General features: G+C 34.8%; 2 protein-coding genes across 3 annotated transcripts in view; both read left to right on the plus strand.

Annotated features, from left to right (window-relative positions):
• tbc1d10b (TBC1 domain family, member 10b) overlaps window positions 1-27,347 on the plus strand; it is a 442,453-nt gene that overhangs the window by 389,060 nt on the left and 26,046 nt on the right. The gene's annotated exons all lie outside the window — the stretch shown is intronic.
• Window positions 6,463-23,723, plus strand: hsd3b7 (hydroxy-delta-5-steroid dehydrogenase, 3 beta- and steroid delta-isomerase). The gene is given in 6 exon segments (NM_199809.1): window positions 6,463-6,702; window positions 10,974-11,129; window positions 13,906-14,014; window positions 16,858-16,957; window positions 17,593-17,755; window positions 22,788-23,723. Coding segments are annotated over 6 exon segments (1,107 nt in total). The 5' UTR covers window positions 6,463-6,539; the 3' UTR covers window positions 23,204-23,723.

Below are 27,347 nucleotides of genomic sequence, written 5' to 3' on the forward strand. Positions count from 1 at the left end.
CGATTTTAGCTGAGAGTATTATTTTGTGTTTCACAATCCAATTACATCTACCTGTGGCAATTAAAATAACACCATGTTCCACTTTGTTAGCTGAAAACACTGAGACACTGATACACGTTGTCTGTACCTGTATTTCTAATCTTTTGTTCCTGCATGGAAAGCAAGCATTGTGTTCTCTGAGTGTTTTATTCTGCGGCCTGCGTCATGAATCCTGACCCCTGGCCAACATTCAGCTGGGTAGAGTTGGATGAGCAGCATCCTTTCTCCTCATTCAATGAGGCAATTGCTAATTATTGGCCCGAGAGTGACATTTAAAATCTCTTTATATTTTTGTAGATTTAAGCTAGTGTTGATACTAATGTACAGTATGTTTAAGCAGTGTACTGGAGAATATATCGATTTTAGTTATTTTGGGTGAGTATAATATGGATGAGCTGTCTCTCTTCCTCTTTTGAGCTGTGGCGGAAGAAAGCAGTTTGCAGAGGAAGGTACACACAGGAAACAGAAACATCAGTCTCACTGCTGTCATTGAAGAAACAGGGAAATTACTGAGGTAAGGGATAGCTCACGTTTAAACTAGGAATACGAGTTTAGTGTAGACCACCTACTTTAAGAGGATTCATTTTGTGAAAATCACGGAAGGAGAGTTAATGAGGAAATGGGTCAAATATATTTATAATGATTTTTTTCTGTTTTAAAAGGACTAATAGTTTGTAGACGTGAAAGACTGGTGCGAAACACGAGCTCTGCAAAGACGTACCTGGTAACCTGCACATTGATGTAGGCACAAAGAGACAGGTAAGCTTTCACGGAGACTGAAACAGGATAGCCTAACGTTACCGCTGAGTGGAAACTAGAAATTAGAGTGGATTTTACATATAATGTTGAAATGTCATGCACAATACATTCGTTCATCCCCCTGGATTTGAGAAAAATCGTGTTTGTGTGGGAGTCATGCCACCTCTCTATGGTTAACGCTGATCAGGATGTTCTGTACCTGTAACGCGCTGTACATCATTATAACGGTCGGGTTTGCCCTTGGGGTGTTTTCTAGAACACCGGTGAGAGACGAAGGTGTTTGGATCGGGATGCTGTGAAGCCGCTGACAGGTCGGAACAGCTATGAACCGCGCTGTGATGTAAGATGTAAACATGCTAGCCTAGTTATGGTTAATTAAGACAGAAATAGCTAACTAATAAGAAAATGAGTGACATGTAAGGATGTCGTTAAACCTGCTAGCATCGTTTAATCACGCATCTTCAAAGTTTGTTTTTAATATAGGTTTAGTTTTAGTTATGTGTTTTTACTTTATGGTTGCTAAACATTTGACAGGCTGATTATCTTCCGAAGTCGAATTGTTTTTAGGGATTGAACATGCCAGTGGGTTTTTATGCTTATTTTATTTTTGTATAACCTAAACTAGCTTACAAATTCAGTAATGAAGGCAGTTTTTGTAACCTGATTTAGAGCCACTTGACATTCGACCTAATTTCATTAAAGAGGAGAAATCCAAGGTATTTCCCAGTTCTGGGTTGCAGCTGGATTGGCATCTGCAGTGTAAAACATGCTGGATAAGTTGGCGGTTCATCCCTCTGTGGCAACCACTAATTAATTAATGGACTAACCTTAAGAAAAATCAATGAAGTTTCCAAGGGATAGCATAATGCAACCAATGTGCATCTATAATTAAATCGCCAGCCCAAAAAAATGTTTTCAGTCAGGTAACTTTCCCTATTATGTTTACACAATTATATTCTGTGAGGTAGCCAGTGCTCCACACAGAGATCTGATCTCACCATTATGCAGTAAACTGAGTTTTGGGTCAAACACACTATGGCAAAAGATGCCATGTTTTTATTGCAAGACTTTTCAGTGAACTGATGCTTGAACTCAGTATCTAGAGGGGTCCTTTGATGAACTTTTGATGACCACCAGGTCTGAAAAGCACAATTTTACTCTCATATTAGCATTTTGGGTCGTCACTGTGGTTATTGGCAAATTTAACCAATTTTCAAAATTTGATTTTCAGCAGTAATGCTTTGTGGTGTGTGAGCTGTAACACCTTCTGACTGTAAACACCTTCTATCTGTAACAGTTTCTTAAATAATTACAGACAAAAAAAAAAACAGCCATTACCATTTAAAAAAATGTTTTAGCTGCTCTGATAATCTGGCAAGCTTAAACTAGACATCAAATTATCCAAGATACTTATGCTGGAAGCTGTCATTTAATACCATAATTAAATAGGATCCTCTCTTCACTATATTTCATAGTTTTGTTTAGAACCATCTGTTGTTATGTCTTTCAAGGAATAATTAGATTCATACTGTACCACAAGGCATCTATATGGGTTCTGCAAATGAAGTCAATGTCCACTCCAGGAAGACAATTATTAAAAATACACTTTGATTAATAAATTAAATTCAGTGAAAACGATCAATAAAACAAAAACATGGCAAATACAAAATCCACTGAGAATAAAGGGCCTAAGACTTACAGTTTACAGCCTGTTTAAGAGGGCTGCTGGTTTGTATGTCCCAACCTTTTATACAGTATTCAAGCCTTTGAATCCAGGTGTGTCTTTAATGTTTTAAGCTATCAATATTAGACTATATCAAAAGTTTGATATAATTAAATATATCTCAAAATGTTCTGATAACGAGAAGAAATCCGTTTGAATAAATACACAGCAATATTTTATGTTTGATATACTTGAGTTTAATATATTTGAGTATCTGTTAATACAAAGTAGAAACTTCTTTTTGTTCTCTAGAGCTTGGTAATTACTTTGTAGGGTGATACAATTGATTAAAAGCGAATCAGCATTTGGGCAGTCTCCCAGGGGTCTTGATCTACAAGGCCATAGCTCCTAGCTGGCAAAAAACAAAAATTATCTGAAGATAACACTCTCAATCTTCCCCCAGTTTCCGATTGTATAGTTAGTTAGAAGTGTCATCTGGACCATTTTTTCTTTAATGCTCAGCAGAAAGTTGACCCACTTCAGCACGTCGTCCTTGTCCTCTTCAAGCTCTCTTTCGAAGGTGCCTTTGTTGTCTCTTATGTTTCTTCTGATTGCTAACAGGTGTTTTTGCAAGTAATATCCGAATATGTAAGTAAAGTTTTGTGTCTTTTACAATTAATGTCATTAAACCAACCAGACACTTTATCTTTATTTTTGTTTAACGCGTCCTGGCTTTTCAGCTCAAATGTACACTTATGTTGGAAAGGATTTTGAAGCTTTTGCCCTATTTTTTTAAAACTGGTTTTAACTTTCATTTTTTAACTGGTCCTTTTCCTTTTTTTTTAAAGACTTAGGGCCCTATCATACACCCGCTGCAATAAGGCGCAGACGTGTTTGGTGCAGTGTGTCATTTTCAAACACAACCCTAATTTTCTCATTTTGCATCACAATGTTCAAATAGCAAATTCATTTGTGCTGCTTTGGGGACTCATGCGTGTGCCGGTCTACAAAGGAGGTGTGTTACTGTGCATTGTCGATGTGTTGCTATTTTGACCAGCTGAAAATATGTCTAAAGTCCAGCACAGAACCTGTTAGTTGTACACATTGCTTAATACACACAAGATGTACAGCAATACCACATATCTTTACATATTAAAAAAAATTAAGATTTAAAATATTACAAGAATTATTATTTTCCACAAAAATATCTCAAATGTCTCCATCTCGGGCTGCTTTTTTCAGTTTATTCATGACAATTTGTTTTTGTATAATGTTATTATCGTTATTATTATTTATTATATGCATTTGTTATAAGCAAGCTTAGAAATTGTCCACCGGTCAGGTTTTGGACCATATCAGGCATAGGACGCGTATGTGGATATAACTCATTATTCACACTTCATTATTATTGTTCATTTATTCATTTGCTAGTAATTAGAACTGAATTCATATATAGTATTGAAACAAATCTTTGCGCTTACAAATGTAATTAAATATGTAGACTAATGGATGTCTTCAGTGGAGTGCGTACAACACCGTTTCCTTAATCCACGAAAGAACGACAAAAAGAAAGTAAAGGTTGGTTGGTTGCTGATTGGTTTACTGCACGCTATGCTCAAAATACACCCATAACTCATTAAGAGAATAAGCACAACCCTGTTAGACCAAGCACCGCAGTGCATACTGCATTTTTCCATCCTTAAAATAGCAAAAGTGGATTTCGACATGCCCTTAATGCTTTTTGCGCCATGATCTTTAGACTTTGCGCCTAGATCATTCAAATAGAGCCCAAAGTGTTTCACAGTTAGGTTGTTAAAGAAATGGTTCATCCAAAATTCAAATTTACTCACCATTTACTTCCCCTTAAGTGTTTCCAAACATTTATCAGTTTTCTTTTTTCTTCTGTACACAAAAGCAGATATTTAGAAAAATGTTAGAAACTTACTATGGAACAAATGCTATGGAAGTCGATGGAATAACTTCTTTTGTGTCATCAACTGAAGAAAGAAACTGGTTTGTGACAAGTGAAGGGTGAGTAAATGAGGACAGAAGTTTTAGTTTTGGGTGAACTGTCCCTTTAAGCTTCTTTGAAAATAAAGGTAAGCCATACCCGATGAAAATGTGATCCATTAAGCTTTGTTACATTTGAGATAAAGAGGCACCTGCTGGGATTTCTACTGCATGTACAAGATATGAGAAAGAATATGGAAAACTCTAGAAGGGGAAAGTAGAATCAAATAATTGTTGAATGCGTATATTTTGTAAACGATACTTCTCCCCTTGGCAGGATCACACGGTGAAATCATAAATTGATATGGGTTTTAGCTGACACTATTATTTAGTATTTCTCAATCCAATTACAGCACCCTGTGGTAATCAAAATAACATCATGTTCCACAGAGTTATGTGAAAAGACACATTAAACCCTGATATCTGTTGTCTATGCCTGTATGTGTAATGTTTTTCTCCTGTGCTCTACATTGTGTTCTCTGACAAGGTTTTATTCTTCAGTCTTCATCAAGAGTCCTGACCAATGGCCATCATTTAGCCTGATTTAGTTGGATGAGCAGCCTCTTTTCTCCACATTCAATGAGGCAATAGCTAATTATTGGCCTGAGAGTGAGTGCCATTTGCAAACTTTGTCTTCATTTATTTTTTGTAGATTTGGGCTGGAGTTACTGATGTAAATGCACAACTCTATAATGTTTAAGCTTAATATTTTTTTTGTAAATAGAGAGAGATTCTGGTTATTTTGTTGAGTATAGTATTCTTTTTGGGGATCATCTTTTTTTTCTGGCCCCTGTCATTTCTTTTTCTTTTAAAGATGAAACATCTCTCACAGCCCATTAGGTGGTTAAGGAGGCTTCTTTTCATTGTTTAACCTCTTAAGTCAAGTTGTGAGCTGTTGACTGATGATGTAACCCATTTCGTAATGCACCCCAGCCGTTAACAGATTTGTTTCACAAATTCTCATTTAAATTTCCTGTCATGTATAGTTGCTATGCAGCGTTGAAGATTATTATACAAATAAGAAGCAGATGTTATTCCTATGTACTAGATGGTTGATGTATTTAAACTGTTTAAACACTAACATGTTTTTTTCTTATCAGTTATCAGTCAGGCCATGTTTTAACCACTGGTCCAAATCAGAGCAAGATCCAGAGGTTTTAACTGGTTAAAATGTGTTTGATATAGGCCATATTATACTGTCCTTGAAAGGAGATTTTGACTTTGATCAGAGTTATAATCAGTATATTAATTTTTAACTACTCACACACTTTGTGAATTGACAGATAATGGCTTAGAGTAAGTTGTTATCTGAGACTAGTGTAAATATGAAAATATGTACATGTGTAACGCTTCAAATGAATGCAAAATTATCTGCATAGGCTATTTGTTATTTTTCTCAACTATTAGAGTTACAAAATCTAGTTTAAAACAGTTGAAGTCAGAATTATTTTTTGATGTGTTCAGCGATATTTAAACGGATTTATTCATAAAATTGCTAAATGTTTTTGATCTACAGCACATTACAGACACAGCTGCACAAATGTGGATATTTTTATATGTCTAAAAAAAGAACAAATCTATTTTATAAACTTCTTGATCTAGCTGGATATATAAATTCAAAACTATATGACAATAAACTCAACTGAAATTCTTTTGTCTTCTGTAGGATATGTAACAAAAATCAGATATGTGTCAGATAAACGTCTAATTTTTCATCTTTACCTACATATTGTACCTTTAGTAATATAAAATATCATTAGTGTATAATAACTATTTCTATATAATATTTTAATTTATTGTTTACAATTGAATTCATTAAAAAAAACGAAATTAAAATGACATTATTTGCCCCCCTTACTGGACGCGTCAGGAATTACCCGTATTGGATCCAGCAGATAGACAGAGGAACGCCCCCACGTCTCGGTGGGCTGAGCTGTTAAATTAGCTGAAATTTGGATCTCAGGTTGTTTTCTCTTACATTTGCAGAGTGAACCAAGTCATTGACGTCGCTAAACGCTGACGGACCAAACATTTCAGTCAATAACGAGGAGGATTCAACGGAGAAAGAATGTCCAATAACAACAAGTCGAAATTAACTTATGTCATAACTGGAGGATGCGGTTTTCTGGGGCAGCACCTGTTGAGGGTTTTGCTGGAGAAGGAAAAAAATGTCAAGGAGATCAGGCTTTTCGACAAAAACGTTTTCCCAAGTCTTCAGAGTGAGAGTACAGGTAAGAAACTCACAAGCAGACCGTTCGTGGTTAAATATTACATTCATAGTTGTGTCTCAATAGCGTTATTTGCTGCTTTAACGGTCAACGTACGAGCGTTTTATTTACGTTTTCAGACGCTTGATGTTAACAGAATGTAATAGTTTTTTTTTAAATAAATTAAAATTTCCACATCTCAAGCTTTGTGTCGTAATTAATTATAATTAGTTGTTGGTATTAAACATTTTTTGAATTAATTGACCGAGTCTTTTTTACCTGTGCATACGTTTGCAGCAAGCAAGTTAATAATAACGTTAGTTTTATTGTTGCGTAAGGTTGATAGCATTAAATAAATCAAGCCTACATAATCAGTCTTAAAAAGATGATATAACTAAAAAGTTAAATTAAATATTGATGATTGTTATATTTTTCTTAAAATAGCTAACCTTGCTTGATAAGCTGCCTACAGACTGCTGTCAACAGCTTATGAACCATACACACAAAACATTAATGGTCATGCAAATGAAGTCTCAAATAAAAAGAGTATCAAAAGTTGTTTTTAGACCATAATTTTTTTCTTTATGTATTGTTTCTGTATGCTCTCTCTTAAAATTCTTTTATTTTAATAGTTGGCTTTTCGTATAGGCATAGAGCAAATATCCAGCCTCCTTTATCAAACTAAACAACAACAGAAACCTGTTGATTATTAAATAGGGTGTTTCTGTAAAGCTGGACACGCTTGTCCCAGAGGTTGTTTTTATTCAGTTTTCCTGAGAATGTGCCGGTATTCGTGACAACTAAAGTATATGGTGTGGTTTTACTGGAACTGCCCAGAGGGAAGCATCTGCTGTTGCTCTGACTTCAGTAACGGGAAGAAGCAGATGGAAATTGTCATTCATTTCAATACATAACCTTGACTTTTGCTTGCGTATTTGAGCTTGGTTCAGTTTTTGAGGTCAGGTGACAACTTCCATCCAACGTAGTTCTCTCTGCTCATCTTTTCCATTATCACCAGACAGCTCCATCTGTCCTTCTCTGTAAAAATATCCCAACATTAGTCTCTCAAATCTTATGTTCAGTGTAGTCCCTGAAAAAATCTCTCATTATAATGAGATTAAGCTGAAACTTACAGTTTTTAAAATTTGAAAGCTAAAAATTTTTTAAGTATAGCCTAACTTCTTAAGCAGAAGCTGCATATAGATGCTTGAGGAAAGTTAGACTTTGAATGTGATCAGCTTGCTGATGGCTTTAATTTGTTAGTGAACTGTTTTTTATTAGCAGAGTTTGTTGGCTCTTTGGCAAGTACATACACTGCAGTGTCCATTGTTTGGCCTTTTAGTCCTGACATACATTGCTGTTTTTTTTTTTAACACACTGGGGGAAAGATTGCATTATTTTCATGCAGATGTTCAAAATCGACAATAGCTCAGCATGTGGTCAAAGTCTAGAGGGCAACAGAAAGAGGTTAGATAAACTTTTCATATCAGAATTGAACATTGACCCACTTGGACAGAAAAAAATGTTGTGACAATCTGTCGCACATCAGAAAACCCTCGCTAGGAAAGTTTAATATAAAGCCCAGTTAATCAAACATCTTCAAGGTGAGGGATATAACAGACATGATTATCCAACACTAGATATTCCAGTCTCGGTAATTACTGTTTGTATTGTGTAGCTATTGAAGAGGTTGTCATTTTTCCCTGTCTGGGCCTTAATCTCCATAGACTGCTGCTCTGGTAGTTGTCAGCAAAATCCTTTTACAAGTGGAATGTTTAGGCTGGTGTGAAATGTTCAGGCTCAGTGGTTTGTCAGTGCTTGTGATTGTGTCAAATAGACTGAGATGGCCAAACAAGTAAAAAAAAAAAAAAAAAAAAAAAATATATATATATATATATATATATATATATATATATATATATATATATATATATATATATATATAAATATATATATAAATTCTAGGCTATTTTCTATTGTACAATATATATGGCACCAAAATAAATCATGATAAACGATATTATTGTAATTTTAAGACCATTTTATTTCACTCATTATATAATGCCAGCATGACAACAATATAATATTATCACAATGCAAGAACATTCCAAAGAACACGTAATATTTTATTCTTAAGAATGTTTCATTTAATTATAGTCCTTTTAACAATTTAATAGTTAGGCATTAGAATCGGATTGTGAAAAGGCATATCCTAAATAAATAGTAATAATGATAATAAAATAACATTAAATATTAACAAAGAGGTGCAAAGTAAAAAGTAACAGAAGCTGCAATACTGTATCTAGTGCCAGCTCTATTTTCAGTTGTCAGACACCCACATGAAAAATATACTATGGTAATTTATAGTAAATACTACAGTGTTTTTAACCATACTGACACTGACACCTCCGATATAGTTGCACAATCGAAAACAACCAGGGCTGCACAATTAATTGCTTCAGCATCGATATTGTAAGTGTGATTTTTCAATGGTCACGTTGCAGTTACACGTGTAAGATTTTTAATTGTGTGTGTTTTCAAGACGTGACAGTGAGATTTTAGGCTTATTTAGACCACAAAGTTGAAGATTGATTGTCTTTAATTTTTTAAATAATGAAGGCTATATGGTGTTATTTTACATTTTGTTTGTTCCTCAATACTGTTAGACTCCACAGAAAACCATAAAGCTATTTTTTCATTTGTAGATTTGTTTCATTGACTACGTTTACATGGACATCAGTAATCAAATTATTTGGCTTAATTTGAATTAGACAATAATATGAATAAGGTGTTAATGTTCCTTTCATGATCCTTTTTAACATGTTATAGCACATCACTTGAATAACATCATTGCGTCATGTTTTCTCTGGAGTGTTATGTAATTTTGGGTGGTTTTTAATTTGTCGACTTTAACTGCAGTTTGGCACTTTCACTTTCATTCAGAAACATTTCATTCATGCCCCCCTTGACAAATAAGATGTTGGATGCGAGTATGAACTGCTGGAAGAGTGTTGTTTTAATTGCAATTTGATACCGCACACTGTATGGGCAAAAGATGTATGTAGGTCTAGAGAATAGTGTCAAACAGCTGTGCGTGTATGGAATCTGACTACAAAAAAGGTCAATGTCCAACATGATGGTAATAGTTTGATTGCAGTGTTTACATGTATGTACTGCACTTGAATAATGTGAATAAAATCAGCATACTCCACATGTCTTAATCTGATTTCTGTTTAGTTTGATTATGACATTAATCTGATTAAATGAATAAAACAAATCTCTGTTTACATGGTAAACTCTTAATCAGAGTATTGGCTTAATCATATTAAAATCGGATTATTGGTTTGATTTCCATGTAAACATACTCATTGTTTTTTATTAAACACTTTCATTGAAAAATTAAAACAATGGGAAGCCTCAAAAATCAGATAATACCACAGCAAATTCAGATACTGCATTTCTCTACAGGGACCATTCTAAACAAACATGTTTATTGTTGTATAAATAGCTGAGTAAGAATGAGAACAATGCTTTGTTTACCAGGATAAGGGTGTTGCTTCCATCAGACAGATGGAGCATATTGTTTATTTCCTGTATTAGACAAAGACGTCATTATAATCAAATATATTATCAACGATCCTAGAAATGACAACAGGATGTTTTCTAATGCAATCTACAGATAATAGGATGCTGACTAAACTGACCTTGTGAGCAGCTGTCAAAAGCACACCCACAGACTCCCTCATTTACTAGAATTTACAAACTACCTACAGATTGTTCGTGTTTGACGCAGAATAATTTGATAGCACGTTTCACAAATATTTTAAAGTTTAAGCTTATCTACAAAATTGCTATATAAAGTAAGCAAAGGTTTGTCAACAGATTCCAATACGATGAAATATTATTGATGAATTATTATGTGTACTGCTGGATGTGATGCATGTGTATTCCAATGACAACATAAGACCTATTTAAAATGAAAATGGCTTAAATAGACCATTTCAATGTGTTGATGTCATTGATCCATGGACATTTTTTTTCTTGATATCAAACTATTTCATAACTGTAACAAGGGGCATTTCAATCATAACTTGATGTTAAAGCAGCTATCATAACATTATTTATCAAAATGTGGCTCTTTCTGGATTCTCGGAAAAGAAAATACAAAATGTAAAACAGGAAATATGTTGGGACCACTGTTTTTGTTTACATCCCCTTAAAAATGGTCTATATGAAAAAACAATCTAGATAGGATTTCTTAAATTGCTAAGCACGTTTTTTTCTTTTATTCACAGAGGATGTGAAAGTGGTCATCATACAGGGAGATATAACAAAATATGAGGATGTACGCAATGCATTCCTGGGAGCAGACCTGGTTTTCCATGCCGCAAGTTTGGTTGATGTGTGGTATAAAATTCCAGAGAAGGTCATCTTTGCTGTCAATGTACAAGGTAAGTGAATAATAAGTTAAAAGAAACAAAAAAGGAGACTGATAGCAATGCTTTTGTATCAGTAATGACGGTGTTTTGCTGTATGAAAGGGTTTACAATCACAGGTATTGAATGAACAGATGGAGAGTACTACAGAAAACCCTATTTTCCCTGCAACTGCTCACTAAGGCTGCATTCATTTGATCAAAATACAGTAAATCAGTGTTCTTAAAGTCAATTCAGTAACACTTTATTTTGATGGTCCACTTGAGTATTAGTAGACAGTCTGCTTAATATCTGTTGATATGCTCCTTCAACAGACATTTAACTGACTATAAGAAACTTTGCAAGTGCATGTCAACTTTCACTAACCCAACAGGTTATTTTATAATCTAATGAGAATTAGTTGGCATGTAGATGCAATGTTACTTAAAATCAACAAGCGGACCATCAAATTGAACTGAGACCCTCTATTCCTGCTGGACCGCAGCTCTGCAGATTTTAGCTCTAGCCACCTCCAACACCTGCCTAATAGTATCTTGTAGTGTTAATTATTTGGATTTTTTGTTTGTACAATTAGGGTTGTAGCAGAGCAGAGCTGTGCAGAGCTGTGGCCCTCCAGGAATTGAATTTGAGAGCCATATAGTAAATAGTGTGAATTTGTATGATTAAGATTTCAAGTTATTTATTCTTGTGTTGGCAGTGAATTGAGTCCACCTGTCTTAAGTGTTACCCTTCACAAATCACTCAATAATATGATTTAGAAATGTCTTGTTTTATTAGTAATAATGACTTGTGTGCTTTGTTTTTATTCTGTTATTTATTATTTGCCTTCAAAAATCGAAATTAATTATTTGAAGTAGTTTCTTATTGTACAAATCTACTCTTGTGTTCTTTTTTAGCATCCTTGTTAAACAAACGTATTTATTTCTCTCAACAAAGGAAAGAAAACAAGCAGCTGTGTTAGTGGGTGTTGTGTGGGTGCTTTTGCTTTCTGCCGCAGTTTTTCTTTGCCGCCATTTCCAGTAACCTTCAAGCTTTACTAGTTAGGTTGGTCCAGAAATGCATCATTTACTCACAAAGCGAGAATTTTACTGCACATAATGAAGTTTGTTTTTTTTTCAACCGCAACTGCTGTTTTACAGTAAACACGTCTGCCAGTCAGGATGGATCATTGTCTTTGAGAATTACATTTGCTTTAATGTGTAATGCAATCATTTAACTTAGGGCTACACAATATATGGTTTCAGCATTCAGCTTGATATCGTAATGTGCGCATTCGTAATAGTCACATCGTAAACATATATAATGTCCAGTCTGTATTATAGTTGACCAGGAGCCACAGAATTGTATTTAATCACTGTATTTATGGAAATTATATGATTTATGCTAAAAAAACATTTTTGTCCTGCTATTAGGCCAAATATCTACATTTCAAAGCAAAAACTAGATTATTTCATGTACCCCACTGGCAGATAATTTCTTTAAAACAAGCAAAAACTATTCATTTTCACTTGGTTCTTCTGATGGTTAAAACTAAACATTGTTTTACCTGGTCTAAGATTTTTTTTGGATATTTGGACTAGAAAAGAGACCAAACGAATTGAGAGAAGCCGTTTTTTACATTGTGATTATTCAACCTCTGTACCCAAACTGTATTCATATTGTAATATTTATAGCAGATATCTGTTTTTTCCAATACCCATCAGCCCTAATTTAATTATACATCTACATTTAATTTATTATAAAAAATCAGAAAGGGAAGTGCACTCAGCACCTGCACACCTGCATTCTCACAGATGTTTTGATGTCTTCAAATTGACCTTGAAATGCTTGTGGTTTTGCTAGGGGCACTTTTTTAATTTTACCGTACTGTCTGTGGAAGACTCCGCTGCTTAAGTGTTGCTAACATCTTTAACCATTAAATGCTGAAATCACTGAAAATACTCATTGGAAAACCTTAGCAGTTTTACAAATTATTACAAGCCTTTTATGACTTAAAGAACTTAAGAAATCAAAATTTAAAATGTTTTTTTTTTTTTTTGCTACCACATATTTTTTAAAGAACAAACAATTCGTGTTCTCTGTTTTGAAAGCATTTTTCTCATGGCTCCTTTGTAGGTTCAGTAATTTCAACTTTATGGCAAATAAAATGTTTATTTTATTGCATTTAAAGTGAAATAACTGAACATAAACATTTTAGGCTGAGAAAAATTCTCAGTTCAGAAAAACATTTCAAATGTAGCTTACTTTGCTTTAAATGAGCAAACCTAAATTGTAATCAATGTCAATGAAGTTAACATGTATGGTTCATCGCCTGATCAAGGGTTAAGCCTGACTCAGTACGAGACTGATAGCCATCGACAAACCCAAAGAATTCAGATGAAAACAAAAGCAGGAGTTGATAAATGTACTACCATACTGGAATTTTCCTTTGGTTTGGATCTTGTCCTATCATATCATATTCTTTCGTTTGGCCTGAGCTCTGCACTCCACCTTATTTTCCCAGAAATCACCTCTGTGCATACCACTGAAGCTGAGGAGTTAAAAAAACAATACTTTACCTTTGTTTTCAGTATGCAATACTTCAGAAAGCATTTGCATGATTTATGGCCTTCTCTTTTAAGCTATCTGATGCTTCAAACTGCATCCATATTTGGAACATCATCAGTTGCGTGTTTAGCGATTGTCATTAAGCAGTTTACACAACACAAAAATCTTCTTTTACTGGTAATTAACCCCTTATGTGTTTTTTTAATCCTATCGCTTATTCTTACTCAGTGTTTTTCATTATTAGGGACGGAGAATGCTATAAAAGCCTGTGTAGAAATCGGTATTCAGTATTTGGTCTACACAAGCTCCATGGAGGTGGTTGGTCCAAATGTAAAGGGAGATGAATTTGTCAGGTGAGTGGACATGTTTAAAAAAGCTTCTTTGAGAAATGTTAAAATTGTAACAATTGAGAAATGTCTTTACAGAGTGAAAGGTGTTCAAATTCAAAAGGATGTAGTATATGAGGACATTTCCTAGCCAAAACTTATTTAAATTCTGGGTAACCTTGCTTTGCATTTTGCACACAGTCTATTTCTGAGTATGAGATTTCACATGCTTAAAGTATGGATTAATTTGCACGTTTGTGGTGTCAGTGTCATTGATAAGGATTCTTGAGCATGCAACCTGTGTGTATAAAGGATTTAATGTTGTGCTTCCTCTCATATTTTTTTGTAGACTGCCCTGCTGAAAAATCCAGCCTAAACCAGCCTAGGCTGGTTTTAGCTGGTCGACCAGGCTGGTTTTAGAGGGGTTTTGGCCATTTCCAGGCTGGTTTCCAGCCATTTCCAGCCTGGTCTTAGCTAGTCAGGCTGGAAAATGACCAGCTAAATCCAGCTAAAACCAGCTTGACCAGCCTGGTTTAAGCTGGGCATAGCTGGTTTTGGCTGGGCTCCCAGCCTGGCCAGGCTGGTCAAGCTGGTTTTAGCTGGTCATCTCCCAGCCTGACCAGCTAAGACCAGGCTGGAAATGGCTGGAAATGGCTGGAAACCAGCCTGGAAATGGCCAAAACCCCTCTAAAACCAGCCTGGTCGACCAGCTAAAACCAGCCAACCAGTCTAGGCTGGTTTAGGCTGGATTTTTCAGCAGGGTGCTGTTACGTTTTTATTCTGAATAGACTGTAGCCAGTTAACTCAAATGGAAACATGCAGCAGCTGTGGCCTATTGGATAGTTGAAATTGTGATCTAAAGCTCGCAGATTTGAGTTCTTGCACTGTGAATTCTCTTCCACCCCTCAATACCAATGCTGAGGTCAGTCCCTTGAGCAAGGCTGGGAGTTGCTTTGGATAAAAGCATCTGCTAAATGTAAATGAGTCAAGTGCCATATTAACCCAGAGTTTGGAATTGAATGCTATAAACATCGGCATATAAATACATAAGGTCAATTCTTAACCCAGGGTAAATTGTTGACATTCTGAAATGTATTCAAACTCTAGGTTTACAGTGATTCAGCAATGACAGTTTCGTGTGTGAAAAGCCCTTTTACCCAGGGTTAAGTGCACTGTGAAAAGCCGCAAGGAAAGAATGTCTGGAAGACTATAGGTTTGCACATGTTGAAGGCATTCTATATATGACATAACAGAATCCCACAATCACCTCAGACATTCCATTTTGAAGTGTCTGTCAAATTGAAAATAAAATACAGACCAAAGTCATGGATCTCTGCCACTGACATTGTACCGCTTGTCATCTGATAAATTACACTTGCATGTCTGAAAGCACTTGAATCTTTTGTGTTGTATATCATGCTCTAAAGCGATGATTTCCAAATCCTTCAGCCCTAATGGAATTTTTTTTTGTTTGTTTTGTTTTCTTTCTTTGTTTTATTTATTTTTCTCTACTTGACATGACATTTGCACATTTAATGTGTTTTATTATTAACAAAATAATGCGCAGTTAGTAGGAACTAAAAGAGCAATCTGTTTGGCCAACATAGCTTGAATACTCCAGATGACTGTTTGGCCTAGTAATAAGCCAGACTCAAAGCAAAAATGTGTCTTCAAGTCTTATCAATGACTGGAATGATAGCTTTTGGATGGCCTTTAAGTTGTTTTGCACATGAAAGACTTTTAACTGAAGTCTGGTGAAGAACTCGGAGTAAAAAAGCACACAGAGCAAAGCCTTTAAATCTTTCCATTACTGCCACGTGCTAGAATCATTAACATTTTCCTTTGAGAGAGATTAACACACAACCCCCATTTCAAGATGTTTTCATTTCTCTCAATATGAAATAGCAACATACACACACCCAATATCTGTCAGCCCTCCTCCCTCTCTCTTTCCTGCCACATTTTAATGAAAATATCCTTGTGGTATGTTTTGATATTTAACATTGTGAAACATCAGTTGCTTGCCATGAGCAATACCCTTTTAAGATCATATTAATAATAATGATTGTTTTGTAGCCATAGGCAAGTATTTACAGAAAAAAATATACACTCCCTAACCCCTTTGGAAATCAGGTGCACTCAGGTCAACTCTAATAGAAGTCTTTGGAAACATTAGATAAGCAAGATATATTTAGATATATCTGGATATAGAGTGAAAAAATAAAATAAATGCATATGTATGTGTTTGGAGAAGTTGCTGACATGACGTCACATTTTCACTGTCACACATGATAAAAATAAATATAGGTAATGTCACCATTTAAAATGCAGTATATGGTCAAACATGTCTTTGTCTTCCAATGACTTTTTTCTATAAAAAAATCTGTGTTATTACATTGTTCACATTATTGAGCCAATTCTTAAAACTGCCCTATGGCAAGACTGTTTCAAGCATACAGTTGAAGTCAGAATTATTAGCCCTCCTGAATTATTAGCTCCCTGTTTATTTTTTATTATTATTGTAAAACGATGGTTTGTTCTGTAGACTATCGAAAAATATATTGCTTAAATGGGCTAATAATTTTGACCTCAATGTTTTTTTAAAGCTGCTTTTATTCTAGCCAAAATAAAACCAATTTCTCCAGAAGAAAAAATATTATCAGACATATTGTGAATATTTCCTTGCTCTGTTAAACATAATTTAGGAAATATTTATAAAAGAAAAAAACAAAACCAAGGGAGGCTAAGAATTCTGACTTTAACTATACTTCAATGCATTCAAGTTATTGCAAAATATGTAGCAATCACTTAAATGCCTGTTATCTATCTTTGCTCTGCTTTTCAATTTATTGTGTTCTTTCTTGACACAGAGGGAATGAGGATACTCCATATAATATATTCCATGAGATGCCCTACCCTAAATCCAAAGCTGCAGCTGAGAAAATTGTGCTGGAAGCCAATGGCACAAAGGTAACACAGGCATCAATTTAGCATGTTCAATCACTTTGAAGACTCGAAATAATAGTTTATAACACAGAGTATGGCAAATAAAAGTAAACAGCTTTCTCCGTTTTACGCATTTGATAAAGCTGTTTTATGTTATTAATTGGCATATCTAAAGTTAGTCGATTTAAGAAGCTAGTCCAACTTGTCAGCCAAAACATATTTGAGATATATTTATTTATTTAACATAAGTCTCTTGCATCGGGCTTTACATAAATCATATTCAAGCAAATGTAACTTTATTTTGTGGTTGCTGAAAGTCATGCTTCTCATTTACATTGGTCTAGTTGCTATTTTCCAACTATGCTATTTTCCAGTACGGGTCCCTCCCAAACCCTTGGGAAATATGAACATCATGGCACTCATGTTGGAAGACTTAAATCATCATGTATGGTTTTACAGACACGCCTTTGCTCTTGGTGTTTTATTGTGTTATGCCTTGACTGGCATTTCTAAACGCTATAAATCCTAGTGTTCTTTTTTCATAATATTGCTTGTGTTGTTTTTCAGCCTGTATTGGAATTGAAATACAATCCATCCAGTTCTCTGCTGGAATAAATTATTCATTTTGTTCTCTCCTTTCCCCTTTTTGCACTGATTAGGTCGAGGGAGGGAACATTCTCTACACATGCTGTCTGCGGCCAACAGGAATCTATGGGGAACAGCATCAGCTGATGAAGGACTTCTATCTGAACAGTGTCCGTAATGGTGGTTGGGTGATGAGAGGAGTTCCTCCTCATACGGAGCATGGACGCGTCTATGCAGGTTAAACATCAGTCTCTTACTTCTCTGTGTGATGATTCTGACTAACCTTCATCAACGTAAAACACAGTAACTGTGGGAAGAAAGAAATGAGGAGAAATGGCTTCAGAGTTTAAAAATGAATGTTGATTAGACATCATTTGGTACTCTAAATAATCTGATGAGCTGAGCTAATTTGTCTGTCACAGGACAGAAATCATAGTCTATGCCCCTCCTTCCATCATACCAGAAAATCTACTTCGCACACCTGCACCTTTCTGGATCATAAGCTTTCTTCATAAATCATACTTAGCCAGTCAGTTTATAGTGAATGCCCAGTCTATTGTCAATAAGATCGACAAGTTGAGGCTGAGGATCCCCTTGAAGAGATTAAGCAGTTTTGCTTCAGCTCTGCTTCCAGAGATGTTGGAGTATAGCCAACCCATACATTATTATTAATCAAAGTAGACCTGTGTCCGACTCCATTCTTATTTATTATCAAACCCAATTTTACTCAAATGTGAACTCTATTGATGTGCTCACAGGGATGCTGAATTATCCATCACTCTTAATGATCACTATAACCTTTTAAAATCCAAAAACGTTTAATAGTTATCGGTTCCAGTTAGATAAAACATTGACTCATAGGTGTTCCGATCTAGAAAGAAAATGTGTTACTGTGCATTGTTGGCGCATTGCTATTTTGATGAACTAAATTAGACTGCACAATAGACCAACTGAAAATAGGTCTAAAGTCCAGCACAGAGCGTGTTAGTTGTGCGCCCTTAACACGTACACGTTGCTTAAAACACACAGGATGTGCAGCAAAACACAATTATCTTTACAAATGAAAAAAAAAAAAACTAAATGATTAAAATGTTACAAAAATACTACTTTCTACATAAATGTAAAAACCACTGCCTCCATGCCTTCTTCTTGGGGGATTTTTTCAGTTTATTCATAATAGCTTACTTTTGCATAATGTTATTATTATTAGCAGTATTATTTATTACATTCATATTTATGTTTGTTTTGTTAAAAACAAGCTTAGATTTGCCCACCTGTCAGGTTTTGGACCATATGGGTATAGGACCTGTGTTTGGATTATTGCTCATTTATCCATTTGCTGGAAATTAGAACTGAATTTAGAAATAGTCTTGAAACAAATCTTTGCACTTAACGAACAAAATGAATTCTGTGGGCTAATGGATGTCTGTACGTACAACACCATTTCCTTATCCACAAAAGAAAGAAAGTGATTCTTTCGTTAGTTATCCTTGCTGCAGATGGTCTGTTAAACTGTTTAAGCATTTAGTTTTTCCCGTTTTTCCGCTTACAAAGTCCGCCATGTAAATAGCAAATGCACCATGATGTGACGCAACTGACTCTTAAAGGGAATGGGAGATGAGACTCTGATTGGTTTATTCTCAAAACACACCTGTAACTCATTAAGAGAATGAGCACAACCCTGTTAGACCATGCGCCGAAGAGCAGAGCGTATTTTTCCGTCCTTAAAATAGCAAAAGGTGGATTCGTACACACCCTAATGCTTTTGCGTCCTGTGCTTTAGACTTTGCACCTAGATCAATAAAATAGAGCCATATGTCTCTCCCTCCATCAAATTGAACATGGAAATTGCGCATAGCTACATGCTGAAACCATCAATCTAGTCATTCTGTATAGATCAGTGGCTGAAACCCTTTCTTTTCCCTCTCTACACATTCAACTGCAAACCCCCTTACAAAATGAACACCAAAGTTTGCAGATGGAGACCATTGTTGTAGGACATACAATTAGAAATTAGGCATCAAAGAGAGAAGTACAAATTTTCGAGATTTGGCTACGATCCTGGATTTCAGAAAGCTGAAGTCCTTGAATTGCATTGAGCATATTCAAATACAGAGCTCAGCATAATTGAGTACGACCCATTTTGAAAATGAATATTTTCCTCCATTTCTCTGTGAATTTAGGCAATGTATTTTGGTCCATACAGATTTATTAAACAGATATATTTATTAAAATAATATTTTAGTCACCAAACATATTTAGAAATTAAAAGATAATACAATTTTAAAAAATTTACAACCTACAAAATTTCAACTAAATTTTGTATAAATTTTTTTTTGCTTCGCTTTTTTTTTTTTTTTTTTTTTTTTTTTACATTTATTTATTTCATTTTATTTGTATTTAATATTTTTCTATAACATTATAAATTTGGGTGTGCTAGTTTATGGACCGTTCTTGTAAGTTATGTTATTAGATAAGCTCCAGATTTGGCTTCAGTACTGATTAATCTAATGTATGAGCACAAATATAATATTGTATAGCTTCCTATTAAAATATAAACCTAAAAGAGAAATTTGTGAGGGGTGTACTATGTATATGTATATATATATATATATATATATATATATATATATATATATATATATATATATATATATATATATATATATATATATATATATGTATGTATATATATATATATATATATATATATATATATATATATATATATATATATATATATATATATATATATATATATATATGTATATATATATATATATATATATATATATATATATATATATATATATGCTGAGCACTGTACCTTGGAGTCGTAGTCTGTCTGCATCTCAGTGCTCCCAAAGCTTCACTTCGTAAGGCTTATGAAGACAGCAGGACACCCATAACAGCTGTCCGTGAACTCCTGCTGCCCTGTCATTAAGTCAGTCTCTGGCTCTACCTCAAAAAACAGGAAGTCTCATCGGCACAGCAGAAAAACAGCAGAGAGGATCTCTGACTCTAAACTTCCCAGTCTGGAAGTAATTTACAGGACGTGTTGCACTTTGAAGGCCATAGCCATCATCAGGCACTCCTCACACCTAGATCACAAATAATACAGGATGTTGCATTCTCACACAAAATGACACGAAAGCAGGTTTTGGCACTTAAGAATTGAACCAGTAAACACCTCATCTTTTACATGCACCTAGAGACCTTAACTATTCCTTTGTATATTGTTTTTTTTTTTGAGCAGGGTTTCACTGTGCAAACTAAATCAAATACTACACCACCCTATTTCGGCACTTTACTGTCACTTCTTAATTCATTAATTGTCCTTCAGCTTAGTCCCTTTATTAATTTAGAAGTTGCCACAGCGAAATGAACCACCAACTATCCAGCATATGTTTTACACAGCGGATGCCCTTCCAGCTGCAACCCAGTACTGGGAAACACCCATGCTCTCTCTATCTCTCACTTATACACTATGGTCAATTGAATTTATTTAATTTACATATAGAGCATGTCTTTGGACTGTGGGGGAAACCAGAGGACCCGGAGCAAACCCATGCGAACACAGGAAAAACATGCAAACTCAACACAGAAATGACAACTGACCCAGTCAGGGCTCGAACCAGCGGCCTTCTTGCTGTTAGGCAACGGTGCTAACCACTAAGCTACCGCGCCACCTACAGTCATTTTTACTTATTTAATCTCCCTATTTAACTGTCTTCTATGCTATTTGTAGCCTTTAGTGTTTTTATCATTGGTGTAAATTGTACATGAGCATTAGTGAATATTTTTACCAGTGTTTGATATTCATCAGTATACAACAGGACAGTCATACTCCAGACTGTGGTGATTGCACTCATTACTGTGGATAAATACATTGATAATTTATAAATAATGTTCAAGTTCTTGCACAGACCAATGGTTTCATTTCACAAGATCTCATTGTATTATCAGGAGCCATGAGCATTCATTTTGTTTTACCTTTCTATGTTTTTTTTTTTTTTTACTTTAAAAGCATTGACAGCCTTTGATTTTTGCATTACTTTTTTGCAAGGCCCATAGTTTCACATTAAAAAAAATCTTTAAAGGTTAATTCACCCAAAGATGAAAATTATTTTATTAATTACTCCTATTCATGTCATTCAATTTCCTCATGAACATTTGTTTATCTTCAGAACACAAATAAAGATATTTTGGATGAAATCCGAGAGCTCCCTCATCCTCCACTGACAGCAGTGGTTCAGAGACAGAGTCCAGAAAAGGAATCAAACCATTGTCAAAATAATGCATGCGTGTCATGCTGCTGACCCTAATGGCAGTATATTGTATTGCCTGTAGTAAACGTTAACCCTAACATATCAGTAAAACAATCAGTTTTACAATTAGTGTAGCTAGTGCTGGGCGATTAATCGAAAAATAATCGAAATCGACATTCAGAACCTATAATCAATCTAATTTTTCCAAGTCAATTTTTTAGTTACTCTCCCTCACGTGACCCCGCTCTGTTAAGACTGATTTATACTTTTGCATCGAACGCACGGGCGTGGTCCACTGCCTTCGTTCGGCCTTGTACCTGCACACCTCTCAACAATGTAAATATACAATGCGCGTTTGCAATTTGGCAACTGCGCCAAAAAGCCTTGAAATGGCATATTATTTTCATCACAAAATTATTATTTAAATTACAATATTTGTTTAGGGAAGATTCAAGAAATGCACTTTTTAAAATATTATTTACATGATATAAAAGAGTTATTTTTTTAGAAGAGATGCTGATTATTTTTTACTGTTAATATAGAAAACATTAATATTAATTTCCAAAAGTGCAATTATTTATTTTCACTTTTTCTTATACAAAAGAGTGACTATTTTAGGCAATGTGTGTTTTAATTTTAGTTGTTCAATGTTGAAGTAAATAATAATAGATGGTAGCTAGTGTGTTTATCCGTTAATGATTTTAAAATCAAGTAGTGCAACAGAGGTAAAATGTTCAATTAATCGAGATCTTGATTTTAGGCCAAATCACCCAGCCCTAATTGTCTCAGATTTCATCTTCTCAGTTTTATCTTAGATCTTGGTTTGTGTTACAAAGATGAATGAAGGTCTCCAGGGATTGGAATGACATGAACTAATAACATAAGATTTCTTTTTTGGGTGAACTAACCCTTTAGAAAAATGTCGTCTATATTTTGAAGAAACTATTTAATGTCTTCTTCCTTTAAATGTCTTTTGTGTGTTGTTTGTTTTTTGCATCTAGGTAATGTGGCGTGGATGCATTTACTAGCAGCACGTGCTCTGCAGGAACACCCCAATCGGCTGGGTGGCGAATGTTATTTCTGCTATGATGACTCGCCATACAAGCCCTACGATGAATTCAACATGCAGTTTCTGTCAGCCTTCAACTTTCGCTCGCTTCGCCTGCCAGTGTGGATGCTGTGGATCATAGCATGGATGAACGACATGGTCCGCTGGGTCCTGAAGCCCATCTACAACTACACACCACTGCTCAACAAATACACACTGGCTGTGGCCTGCACATCCTTCACCGTCAGCACAGACAAGGCTTTTCGGCACTTTCAGTACCAGCCGCTCTACAGCTGGCAGCAGTGCCTGTCTCGTACGCAGAGCTGGGTCAACACTTTCCCATTTGAAACCAGCACTAAAGACAAATAGCAGGCTTGATGAGCATCTGTGCATATATATTAAAGAGTAGATTGCTTGAATGTCTTAGGGCAGTATTCATTTTGTGATCTTTAAATTAAGCACACGAACAAGAAGCATCTTAATCAGTTTACGATTGGTTTCGATGAATCCAGAAATCATTTCAGATGTGTTCTTACCTTCTGGAGGCATGATCTGTACATACAAGCACTTGTTGCACATCTGAGACTATTTTAATAGCGACCTAGCAATAAATACAACCAGTTAGCTAAAGTCTATAAGCTGAATGTACTTTATCAGTTATAAAGTGTTATAATCCACCACGTTTACTACATTATACTTGTCTTTTATTTTTATTCTTATTCTTATTATTATTATTATTATTACACAATGTTCCAAGTTTATCATTTACAAACAATTGTTTTGATGACCACAAGCTTTTAACTTGTTAATTGTCTTAAATATTTAATTGTTCATGATGTGGATCATTTGTGTTTAACAAATGCAAAACAAATTAAACTATTATATATAAGCACTGTGCTGTTGTGCAGTATTATTACATAATGTATTACACTGTGTAAGTCGTCACACCCCATCTTTAAAAATACAGAATTAATCACACTCATTTACACAGGATTTTACAGTATATTACATTGACTTTAAGGCCGCAACTTCTTTTAAAACAATCAAATTAATTACAAATCATTCTAACTTGGATTAATTTAAATTGAAGTCTTATGTAAATCAAACTTGTGAAACAAAAACATACGGTGCCACGACTGATCATTTAACCTGGATGATATACAGTCAGGTCCATAAATATTCAGCACAATATAAACACAGTTCTAACATTTTTGGCTCTATACACCAACACAGGGAATTTGACATTAAACTAACAAGATGTGCTTCAACTGCGACTTTCAGCTTTGATTTGTGCATATTTACATCCAAATCAGGTGAACGCTGTAGGAATTACAACAGTTTGCATTTGTGCCTCTCATTTGTTAAGGGTCCAAAAGTAAGTAAGTAGGATGGAACAATAATCATAAATCAAAAGGTCACTTTTTAATACTTGGTTGCAAATCCTTTGCAGTCAATTAAAACCCTAAGTCTGGAATGCATAGACATCACCAGAAGCTGGGTTTCATTCCTGGTGGTGCTCTGCCAGGCCTCTACAGCAACTGTCCTCAATTCCTGCTTGTTCTTGGGGCAGTTTTGTCTTCAGTTTTGTCTTCAGCAAGTGAAATGCAAGCTTAATTGGATTTAGATCAGGTGATTGGCTAGGCCATTGCATAACATTACACTTCTTTTCCTTCAAAAACACTTTGGTTGCTTCTGCAGTATACTTTGGGTCATTCTCCATCTGCACTGTGAAGCGCTGTCCACTGTGTTCTGAAGAATTTGGCTTAATATAAGCAGATAATATTGCTTGAAACACTTCAGAATTCATCCTGCTGCTTTTGCAGTCACCTCATCAATAAATGCAAGAGAACCAGTTCTATTGATAGCCATACATGCCCACACCATGTCACTACTTCCACCATACTTCACTGCTTAGGATCATGAACAGTTCCTTTCCTTCTCCATACTTCTCTTCCACTCTGGTACAGGTTGATCTTGGTCTCATCTGTCCATAGGATGTTGTTCCAGCACTGTAAAGGCTTTTTAGAACTCTAATCTGGCCTTTCAGATTTTGAGGCTCACCAATAGTTTACATCTTGTGGTAAACCCTCTGTATTTACTCTGGTGTAGTATTCTGTTGATTGTTGACTCTGACACACCAACCTCCTGGAGAGTGTTCTTGATCTGGCCAACTATTGTGAAGGGTGTTTTCTTCACCAGGGACAGAATTTTTTAGTCGTCCACCACAGTTGTTTTTGTGGTTTCTGGGTCTATTGGTGTTGCTGAGCTCACTACTGTGTTATTTCTTTTTAGGAATGTTCCAACAGTTGTTTTGGCTGTTTTGTTTTTTTCAGCCAAATGATGGATCGCTTCACTGATGGTTCACAGTAACAGATTCCAAATGCAAATAGTACACTTGAAATGAACTCTGGACTTTTAATCTGCTTATTGCAATTGAAATAATAAGGAAATAACACACAACTGGCCATGGAACAGCTGAGAAGCCAACTGTCCTATTACTTTTGGTCCCTTAACAAGTGAGAGGCACATGCAAACTGTGGTAATGCCTACAGTGGTCACTTGATTTGGATGTAAATACCCTCATAGTGAAGCTGACAGTCCGCAGTTAAAGCACATCTCAGTGCTTTTTACATTGATTGTGTTGGTGTAAAGTTTAAAAAATAATGCTGGAATTGTGTGAATGTCCCAATATTTATAGACCTTACTGTACATTGCATAGTTTTTCTGTTCTCCTTTTAAGCTTGAGAAGAACAAACCTGTTGGCTGACAGAAAATTTTAAATAGCTACAATTGATCTCATGAATTCCAATACATATTCAAACAAGTTGTTTAATGTGTTAAAATGAATTGTATTGTATTTTATTTGCTGTTATTGCAACGATTAATGTGTTCATGTATCTTGTAAAATGATTCATTCTTCTGATTAATTAAATACAAAAACAGTCTCCTTATGCAAATTTAGATTAGTTAATATAGTATTATGTAGCAAGCAATTTTAGTTTATAAAACAAAGTTACTATTTTCATACTACTAGTACTTTTTAAATACTAGGATACAAGTATCTTTAGATATATATATATATATATATATATATATATATATCTATATATATATATTTAATATAAATTATATCATATATATATATATATATATATATATATATATATATATATATATATATATATATCAATTATGACAATTTATAGTTTATAAATTTATAAATTTTCATGTTCATTCCTAAAACTAGTTCTTTGTATTAGAAAAAAATACCCGTTACATAGTAAATAGTGCGTTGTCATTACTAGTATCTTAATACATTTACTAGCAATTGGATAGTTAGTTACTATTGATTAAGTACTAGTATCTACTACCTTTTTCCCCCTTCACTTTCGTCAATTGGTGAGTTTTTTTCCACGCCACTGTTGCCACTGGTTTGCGACTTGTAGAGCTGCCCATTGATGGATTTGCTCTTCAGTGTTTGGACTTTCAGCAGTGCAAATTAAACCACACTGAACTAAACTAAACTGAGCTTCATCTCTAAAAACTAGACTGACGCAGTTTCAGTTCAGTACTATTAAATTTTATAAAGGTACCTAAAAAGGATAGTTCACTCAAAACTGAAAACTCAGTGATCGTTTACTCACTCTTTATTTGTTCTGCTGAAGACAAAAGAAGATATTTTAAAATAAGCTGGAAACTAGTAACCATTGACTTCCATATTTGTTTTTTTCCTATGAGTCAATGGTTACCGGTTTCAGGCTTCAAAATATTTTCTTTTGTGTTCCACAGAATAAAGAAACCTTTAAAGGTTGTGAATCCACGTGAGGGTGAGTAAATAGTGAGTATATGTAAAAAATGAAAAGAGGTTTTAGTATGGGTTATAGATTGAATGCTAATTACATGATTAAAATAAATTACCTTAAAAAAACACGTTGTAATGTGATCTTCATAATTTTTTTTAATTCACTTTAATTTAGTACCTACATTTATTGTATACCTTGTTTTGTTTTGTTTTGTTTTTGTAGAAGTGTTATTACACTGACGCACAACAACCACCCTCAGCCTTCAGGGGACTCGTATATTCCTCTGCCCGAACAAGAAACAGCACGAGTTCAACAACGTGTGCCTACATTTTCCACATCAGCCTCCATTGTTTTAGTGGCATAATAGCAAGCATTTTGCATGAAGAACTTGCATAGACATGAGAGTTCACTCCTGTTTACATGATAAAGAGTTTTTGAATTGTACAGGACCCAGAAATTAAGAATAATTGATCATTGTCCACTTTATTCGCTTTTTTTTCTTCAGTTGAAATCAAATATGAAGAAATATGCTAATGAAGTGGTTAATAAATGATGGAGTATTCTTAACTTCGGGTCTTATACAATGATGACTGAAGTTTAATTGTTGGGTAAACTATCCCTTTAATGCTGTTTTATCTTAATTGGCGACAGAAAATGATTTGTTTGAGTGTGTCAGTCAGGAGTCATGCAGGTTTTGACAACATATGGGT

This window comes from Danio rerio, chromosome 3, assembly GCF_052040795.2.
Source record: "Danio rerio strain M-AB ecotype USA chromosome 3, GRCz13ab, whole genome shotgun sequence".
Classification (NCBI taxonomy): Eukaryota; Metazoa; Chordata; class Actinopteri; order Cypriniformes; family Danionidae; genus Danio; species Danio rerio.